Here is a 9,034-nt window from a genome sequence, read left to right as displayed (position 1 = left end):
GATCCACCACTTCCCCGGCTAGAGCACTAGCAAGGTGGGAGACCTGGCTTCCAGGCATGGCTCAGCTCAGGATGGGTGCAGATCCATGGCTGGAACACTTGTGGCATGCTCCCATCAATGAAATGGGACTGTTGCACAGCCAGTACCACAAAATTCATACAGCCATAAAGAAAAGTAAAAAGGCCCCTAAGCACACATGGCTGGAAAGCACTTTATTTTCAAGTAGTCATTCTGCCCAGTCTGGGTGGGAAACTCCAGTTCGGTTTCAATTAGTCCAAATATCCAGTTATCTCCTAATAGTTTACCTTGTCTGATAACACTTTAGTCACTTCATAGAAGCTACCACATTGGGCAATTAAATGAAATCAGGTTCTCCCACATCCCTTTGAATGTCCTAGCAGCTAAGGAGACTTCATCCTTCCAGTCTCCCTCCCTGCCACAGCAAACCGAAATATTTTATAAAATACAGAAGAGCTTCAAAAGAAGGGATTTAAAAAACCTCACTACAGGGGCATGGGCACTTTTAATCTCCAACACTCCCCTCTTCCAGCTGCTGTGCACACTGCTGTCTACACAGCATAAACCAACCTTTCCAGGAGAGGTGTGTAAGCCGAGAACAATACAGAGCTCAGCCCCAAAGCAGACCCAAGTCCTCTGTTGCAGAAGTGCTCCTCCCTCAAAAAAATGATGCCTAGAAGGTACGCTCCAAGCTGGAACATCTGTGCCAGAGCCAAACCAGAAGTTACAGAATATCATAGCCACACAACACATTTTATTCTATAAAGAAATCAACCTAAGTACTTCCCAACCCTTTTTATCCCCAGCTGTGCTTGTACCAACTATTTGCAAGGCTGTGCTGCAAACCTAGTAAGAGCACCCCTGCTCCCCAACACACTGCTTGAGCTGAGTCAAAGCCTACAAGCCCAAAAGTGAGCCCCACATACAGCTATACAAATACAAGGGAAGAAAAAGCCAAGTGTGGCATGTGGAGCATCACCTTATGGCAACTCTTCCACTGATGAAAAGGGACTGGGTAACTACCTGATGGCTGGGTCCATGCTTGCTTCCTGGGCAAAGGGGCTGCGTTGCTGACTTGGCCCCCCTTTTCCGCAGAAGGCTCCTTGCCTCTTGCCCTTTCAGCAGGGATTTATCAGCTGCTATATGCCTTGGCCAGTCTGGACCGTTGAGAAGGGCATAAGGCAAACCAAGCAGCTCACGGTGGCTCTCAAGGCTGGAAAATTCACTCGCTCCTGGTGCTGGTGCTAATAAAAGCCAATGGATGCAAAAGGTTCAGCGAGGGTTTATTGCTCTGCCATGGCAGGGGCTGGAAAGGCAGCAGGATTTCGCCCCCAACCACCTGGACTGGCTGCTCGTCCCTTCCCCACATGGTCCCTCCCTGGTTCAGGAGCCGGAGCACTTCACATGTTGGCTCTCTCCCGCTGCAGCCGAGAGTTGTAGGCTCGGGAAACCGTGTTCCAGGCGTCCATATACCGGTCCATGCACATGGCGATGCACTTCTGCGGAACAGAGAGCCCTCAGCGGTCGCCCCGGGGGGTGGCCCGCGGGTCCCCGCTTCTCTCCGACCGCGCTCACCTGCTCCGAGTTGTCCAGCGCGCCGCCGGGCTTCCCGATGCACTTCCGAAAGCACTTGTCCGTCATGCGCTGCGGAGAGAGGTCGTGAGAGGCGCCGCGGGCCCCGGCCGGGGCCAGCCGGCGGGCCGGGAGCACCGGCCGCTGTCGCGTCCCCCTCCCCGGACTGCTGAGAGGCAGCGGCACGGCCGGGCTCCCTGGGGCCGCAGCACAGTCCCCGCTGCCCGGCACAGAGCGGGACCGGCACCGGCACCGGCACCGGCACCGGCACCGGCACCGGCACCGGCACCGGCCGCCCCCCGCGGCCCCTCCTGACCTGCAAGAGCTCCTGTGCGTTGGCCACGGCGATCTGCACCTTCACCTGCTCCATGATGAGCCCCGGGTCCAGCTTCCCCCCACCACCACCTCCGGAGCCGAAGTCGGAGCTGAAGTCGGAGCCGAAGCCGCTCTCCATGCCGCAAAGTCACCGCGGGCGGAGGCCCCCACGCTGCCGGCGAAATGGCGGCTCGCCGGGACTACGGCTCCCAGCGTGCACCGCGCGGTGCGGCCGCCGGATGGCACCGCCGCTCCCAGAGTGCACCAGGCTGCGCTGCCCTCAGCCGGAGCGCTCCCGTTAGCGCTTGCGGGAGGTGGCGGGGATCGGGCCGCGGATGTCGACCCAGCGGAGCCGGAGCCGGGGCGGCGAGGGCGAGCTGGGGTCCGCTAAGGCCCCGGGGGCGGGCCTGCTCCCCGCCATGCCCACCGCGCCTCGTGGGCCCGCCGGGCACCGGGGTGAGGGCAGAGGCCCATGTCCCGTGTCGGGATGGATTTTGGTGTCACCACCGACTGTGGTGGCGGTGGCCCTGAGAAAGCTTTTGCGTCCTGGGGCGTAATGCACCTGCATCGCTTGCAGTGGTGGGGCCGGGTTTCCTGGACTGCCAAGTAACTCCCCAGCCTCGCGTTCCCTGGTGGTGCCAGTGGCTGGGCACTGGGCTGGAGCTGCGACATTTTGCACGTTCAGCACAGCACAGCATTCAAGTATGAAAAAAACGCCACACAACTACATCCTGACATGAAATACGAGCCTTATGAACTGGGCTCCCTACAGAGAACAACTCCCTGGTAAATTTTCTCTGGAATTAATTTTTCTGTTCTTTGAGGCTATGACAATGGTTTCCTCTGCCTTAGATGACTCGGGTAAGAGGCTCATACCCGCAATGCCCGCATTGGTTCCACAATGGTGTATCTTCCATGAAGTAAGAATGCTGTGAGAGTTGGTAGAAGCAGATAGGACACAACAATGCTACAGCGCTTTTTTTTAGATGTGATGTGTAGAAAGGAGATCGCTGCTTACCTCTACGTGAGATGAGGAACTGAGCATTACAGCAGAGCTAAAGCCAAAGCTACTCTCATCTTCACTAGCTAGAGCCCACACTCTAGCATTGGAAACCATATCATGCTGTCTGTGGGTCCACTTGAAAAAGAAACCATTTCTACACCTCACAGAATTATCATCAGCCAGCACTAAAGATGGGGGAGTTGGCTATGGTATAATTTTATGCGTACAGACTAGTGAAAAGAAACAGACTGGAAATGGAGCTCACAGCGATGCTTCAGCCCATTTCCTAGTTCCTAAGAATTGATCACTGCCAGGGCTCGGTATCTCGTTCCCTCAAGTCGGGATCAAGTGGGCTAAATGGAAACAAGCCCTTCAGTGCAGGGGCTGTAGAGGTCAGCAGGGTGATGAGAAAGGAAGGGGAAGTTTATCTGCTCCAGTAGTCAAGTTCTTCCCTCTGCTTTCATTGGGAGCAGTGCTGTTGATCAGAGAGGACGGCACTCCATGCGTCTGTGTACAGTTCAAAGGAAAGTGTTCATTTGCTTCTGGAGCACACCACACAATTCAGCTGATCTTTTAGGAGTGTGGATAGCTCATTGTCCCCTCTCTCTCTACACACAGGAAGGTCCCCGTGGGATGAATCATCTCAAACAGCCTATGTGGCCTCTCTCTTGGTTAAATGAAAGAAGGAAACAAGTAAAATGCAAAACATTTATTCGAGTGTGTTGTACAAAAAGTTTCCAGTCATAAAATGTATATTACAAATCATTGAAAAAGACAAGACATTTGGCATGCATATTCTAAAAAGAAAAAAAAAAACTTTGAAATGATAAAGTCTAGATCATTATGTAGTTTTCGTATGTTCCATGTGAACATTTTCATCATTTTGTCTTTGTATTTCAATTTGCAACCTTTTTCACAATTCCTTATTTTAAAAACTCGAACCTTCCAAAAACTCGTCTGCAGCAGTTGACTGGAGGTGGTCAGTTCAACTGACCAGTGACCTAGAACCAGAGCTATCTAAATAAAAATTGTGTTAAAAAAATAAAAAAAGTTAAAAAAAAATCACAATTCCAGTCACAAGCATCACTGTTATGAAAATAGAGTTCAACTGAGAAGGTACTATTGTGCCCAAATGGAAAGCATTTTGGCTTAAACTCGTTTAAAATAGCTTATTGCTTGCAATTTTAGTGTAATGATGATCTGGGTAGCTGGAATACACAGTAACATCTACCTTATCAACACAGAATCGTCACTTCATTAAAAGCCAACTAGAAAAATTGGAAGTTAATAAAACACATTTTCTTTTCCTGACCTCCAAGTCAATTCACTGCTTGTGCTAGTCTGAACAGAGTCTTTCAATATTAAGCAACCTGTTCACTCTCTAGACCTTAGCATTTCAAGAAAGGCATTATGTTTACAAATAATAGTTGCATGTAAATATGGTCTTGTATTAAAAAAACCCACTTTTAAATTATTTTAAACTGGTTTAAAGCTAATCATATTGAAGGGCAAATAAAAATTCTGTTTCCCAGGCCATTTTAAGTGAGAAAAGAAACTCTCCAATATAATTTGTCTTGACATTCAGATAAAACAATGCTTTGAAAAATGCAATCACTATCTCACCTTCCACTCACTGGTTTACAACAAGGCTTTGTTTCCTGCTCACACAGGGTTTGGACCCAACAGTGGCAATAAAATCCAGTATCAAATATGGATAATGCCTTTGTTTAGAGATAAGACTTTCAAAAGAAGATACAGAAAGAAGAGCTAGAATGGCTTAACAGTGAGGAAGTGAGAGAAGTGGCTACAAGACATAAAACATACAGCATGCATGTTTTCATACAGCATCAAAATCTTTCTGATGCACACGAAACATTCTCAAATGTTCTGCGGTATATAGAGAGGATTTCTACAAGCCTCTTCTAACTAACCCCTATTCAGGTGGCAGTTAAAGGATGAGCATTAAAAAGAAGAAAAAAGGGTATATAAAAAAAAAGTAAGATCCCTGAACTGAACATGAGGTGTCCCGTTGCTCAAGGATAAACATGCACATTAAGTGGTCTCCTTTCACAGTATGGTCTGCTTCACGCTGCAATACAATTTTCATGACTAATGTAAGCTGCAGACAAGCAAGTCTGGCTTTCACATTACAGGTCATGGGAAGCAGATCTTTATTTTCTTCCTGAGACATTTGGTTCCTGCTACAAACACAAACTATGCCAGCCAACTTCCATCTAATGGCAAAATGGTGCTGAAGACAAGTGATCAATGCATCAGTGTAAACTATTGTTTTTGTCAGGGCAAATCTAGAGTCCTGAACTAGCCTAGGGAGACACGCGGGGAAATAAAGCTGTGCAGCAACAAAGGAATGATACCCACTCTATTACTTGGAGTCACTGCAACACAACAGCTGAAGTAACAAATACAGAAGCGAGGGAGAAAGAAGTGGCATGAAATGTCAGAGGCTCTCTGTAACCATATCTTATTCTGCAGGACACCACATTACCGATGGTTCTGCAGATGGATGGACTTGTTCTGACAGGAGCATTTTCACATGGTACAAACTTAGGAGTAGGTAGTATGCGTTTATCATATAAAGTATGATATTCTGTTCGATCTACACAATGAAAAGATTGGATTAACTATTCTGCTGCAGGTATGCTGTTATTCCTTCCCCTTCTTAACCAGTGAGAATAATTTAGGAATCATTTTTACTATTTCATCCAGGATAAAGTTGTTTGCTTATTTCCCTGGAATAAGAACATTCATATGGGTAGTTACGCTCAAGTAACTACTCTGATAAAAGCTATACTGGTTAATTTCCCTAATAAGAAAAGCTGTAAAATAATTTTTTTCCTGACAAGTCACATCTATTTCTCCTTCTAAGCTCTACACCTGATATCAGACACTGGAGTAGAAACACTGACTATCCTCCAGCTTCTTCAAGAGTGGTTCACATACAGGATCAAATAGGAAAAGAGGGCAAGGGGACACTGGATTTTATTTGAACAAAAAGCTTTAATCATCCTGAAAACAAATTATCCTTGAAATACAGAAAAAAAAGAAACAATGCTTTTTGGTTTGGTAAAGCCGAAAAACCTCCCAGTATGGAGCACCAACTTTAAAGGGATAGTGCCATTATACTGAAGCTCAGCATCAAAAGCAAGAGGAAAGGATGGTGTCTAGAGAAGACACACACACACACAAAAGTACGTGGAATACAGTAGTTTTTCTGTGTCTTGTAATTTACAGCTAGGAATTATTTCTCGTATTTTTAGTAGCCTTTTAGAAAGCACTGTGGAGACAGAATCACCCACATTTAGGCTGTCGGCATTCAGTTTTTTCCACAGTGTCTATCACTGTTTTATATGAACACCTGCATATACCTAAACATGGTACTGAAGAATAAAATAAACTGTTTCCAAAGTTAAAGGACACAGTTCCAAATCTAAGGACAAATTCTGCAGACTGTTACTGAAGGGCACAGTGCTCATCAAATAAGATCTGCAAGCACCAGTCCTTAAGGCTACAAGACGACACATTCCCCATACAGTAGCTGTTAAGAAAACTATGGCTCAGGTAGCAAGAGGTTTTTCCTCATTCAAGCTGCCTTTCCTAGCCCATTCTTTACAGAAAAAAAAAACAATCACAGAAAAAAATGCAAATGAACTACACACTCATTGCTTTAGTATTTAAGATCACAGAACAATCTTAAATTTACAGGACAATCTTAAAGAAGAATAAGCAATCTGAAAACTGGCCAATGTAAAAAAAATAAATACAGATCTTTAGAAAAAAAAGCAAAAAGCCCTCAAACATTATGTAAGTATATTATGGAAGCTGTGGGTCAGAAAGGGAAATGCTGTCCAGTGGTTGGAAGGTGCATTGCAAAAATACTTTTACATTGATTGCATTCATTTGCATAACAACAAATTTAGAAAAGGTAATTGATAACAGTATGTCTGAGAAACATAATTTCACTAGATACATTTTACAGAGAGATAGACATGATTTACTACATATTTAACCTTCTACTCAAGCAGAGTGGGGAAATTACATTAGAAAAACGGTCAAGTACATCAATAAAGTTATCCCACTAGCCCAAACAGCCAAATCTTCATACTGCTTTTTTGTAATGGGTCTTCTGATAATGGATTAAAACAGAATTCTAAATTTCTATTAGTTTAACTTCAGTAATTCAATCATCCCACTCAAATAGAGAAAAGTAGCATCTTTGATTTATTTTTAAATGGCAAAATAAATTCATAAGCTTAAAAAAACCCTTTTGTTCCCACCCTGCTTGCATTACAAAGCCATCAGTCAAAGCCACTAAACTGACTTTCTAGGTTATATCTGTCAGTCACAATACTGTTCAGAGAACATAATGTCCAAAAGCCACCGAAAACATCCAAACCTTGTAGCTTGTTTGATGAGTCTGAACTATTTGAATGACAAGATCAGAGTTCAAGAGTGCAGGTAAAAACAGGATTCTATGCTGGCATCAAATGGTATCCAAATTTTGTATCCACTAATAACTAGTGGAAAAAAATTTGTTTGTAGAGTAGCCAATACATTCTTTGGAGCAGTCGAGTATTTTTCCTAGTGCTTAAAGATGCATTACTATATGAATACTAACCCTAACCGGGAGTCAGAGTTATCTCCACAGAAATGCAGCAGAAGAAACCTTAAGCTAAAGGGACACTGTCAGATACAAAATGCATCATACTAAAATAAAAATAACCTGTTGCTCATACAAAGCATTTTTTATAAAAAGCATTATTCTCCCTTCACTCACTTGTTAGACTTTACTTCGAGCATTTGAACATTGCAAAGCAATGCTTACGTCCTGAACAACAGCAGTTTCTTAACTTTTTTGAAAGTCACTAAACTATTTCTGTACTATTTTGCAAGTACTGCTTCTTAAGATATCTGACAATGCCCCTTTGAATGTAAGAAAAGTATGAACAAACTGCATCTACCTCTGATTAAAAAAAAGTCAACATTTACACAGTATAACCTTTAAAATCCCCCATATTTATCATTGCCAAAAGTAAAAGTATTTTAAACATCTAAAATCTTAATAATTCTGTTTAATGCTGAATATATCAAAAGCATTAAATCATGATGCTTAACATCATAAATACGGTACATCACAACTTGCGTCCATGATTTAACAAGGTCTCATTTGTGACAATGTCAAAATCCCCTGAAAATAAAACAGTTAAAACTCTGGTTTTGACATTTCCATACCTTAAAGTGGTGTATATATTCAGTAAACAGAACCCACCATTCTCTATCTTCTGAAATAATGATATGGAGCTAAGGTGTTGACAAACTCAGATGTTTTTACCACTACGCTGTCAAATCCTGGAGTAGGACAAGATGCCATGGTCCTGAGCTGAGAATGTCTAAAATGCAGCTTCCCTTTGTTACTTCCATTGGTGGAGTAGCATTTTTAATGAACTTGGGGTCTAATTTTCCTAAGCTGGGCACTGCTGAGGATACCAGGCAAGATACTACCATTTCTTAAAGTATGGAGGAAACACTACTGTGAATCTCTCCTGGGGCCCTGCAGATGAACACGCTTTCTTGAACTTTTTTTTTTTAGTTATCCTGGTTATATATGCAATTATAGATTTACCATACACTCAAGGAGTCTCATCCCATTTTAGCTAAAAATTTCTTTTCTGCTGCAGGTTTGTACATAGATTTTAAACTCTGCATGGGGAAAATGTTGTATTCCAATATAGTGTTTCAACAGAGGGAAAAATAAAAAAATCTATTAAAAATTCTGGCAGTTTTGTTCAGTAAAGGTTTTTTTTGAAATTTCTTATAAAACTGTACCAAGGAGCAAACTTCAAAGAAATCAGATGATGCATATATAAAAATAGTTTTCAGTGGCTCTGGAGGGAAAAAAATAGCAAAAATAAAAGGAAATAAATGAAAAAAAATAGCAAATAATAGTTTCTATTTTCTTTCTTCACATCACTGAGCATCCTCTAGAGGTTGTTCTGGGATCCCCCTAAAATAAGACAGACATAGTTGAACTCAATTCTTACTAGCTTTTCATATTGTAAGCCTAGATTCTGGTTATCATCTCAGTTGTTAAAAGCTTTTTTTTTTTTG

The 9,034-nt window shown here is 43.2% G+C and overlaps 2 protein-coding genes across 3 annotated transcripts in view; both read right to left on the bottom strand.

The window, feature by feature from the left end:
* Window positions 1-1,280: 1,280 nt before the first annotated feature.
* Window positions 1,281-2,116, bottom strand: TIMM13 (translocase of inner mitochondrial membrane 13). The gene is made up of 3 exons (XM_075175804.1): window positions 1,907-2,116; window positions 1,594-1,662; window positions 1,281-1,517 (listed from the first exon to the last, which is right to left on the bottom strand). The coding sequence occupies exons 1-3, from the start codon at window positions 2,042-2,044 to the stop codon at window positions 1,419-1,421; spliced, it is 306 nt and encodes a 101-aa protein (XP_075031905.1). The 5' UTR covers window positions 2,045-2,116; the 3' UTR covers window positions 1,281-1,418.
* Window positions 2,117-3,602: 1,486 nt separating this feature from the next.
* The window catches only part of LMNB2 (lamin B2), a 44,102-nt gene continuing 38,670 nt past the window's right edge, over window positions 3,603-9,034 (bottom strand). For both annotated transcript variants that reach the window (XM_075175770.1, XM_075175771.1), the window contains exon 12: window positions 3,603-8,930. In XM_075175770.1, the coding sequence (XP_075031871.1) occupies window positions 8,889-8,930 (42 nt within the window). In that variant the 3' untranslated portion in view covers window positions 3,603-8,888. The remainder of the gene's footprint in view (window positions 8,931-9,034) is intronic.

This window comes from Calonectris borealis, chromosome 28 (assembly GCF_964195595.1).
Source record: "Calonectris borealis chromosome 28, bCalBor7.hap1.2, whole genome shotgun sequence".
Taxonomy (NCBI): Eukaryota; Metazoa; Chordata; class Aves; order Procellariiformes; family Procellariidae; genus Calonectris; species Calonectris borealis.
This window is presented reverse-complemented; position numbering and strand designations above follow the sequence as displayed.

Coding starts and splice junctions, on each gene's coding strand:
- TIMM13 (XM_075175804.1), bottom strand. CDS start 2,044: ATGGAGAGCGGCTTCGGCTCCGACTTCAGCTCCGACTTCGGCTCCGGA. Junction 1,663..1,906: donor ACGCACAGGAGCTCTTGCAG/GTCAGGAGGGGC, acceptor CTCTCTCCGCAG/CGCATGACGGACAAGTGCTT. Junction 1,518..1,593: donor CGCTGGACAACTCGGAGCAG/GTGAGCGCGGTC, acceptor TCTGTTCCGCAG/AAGTGCATCGCCATGTGCAT.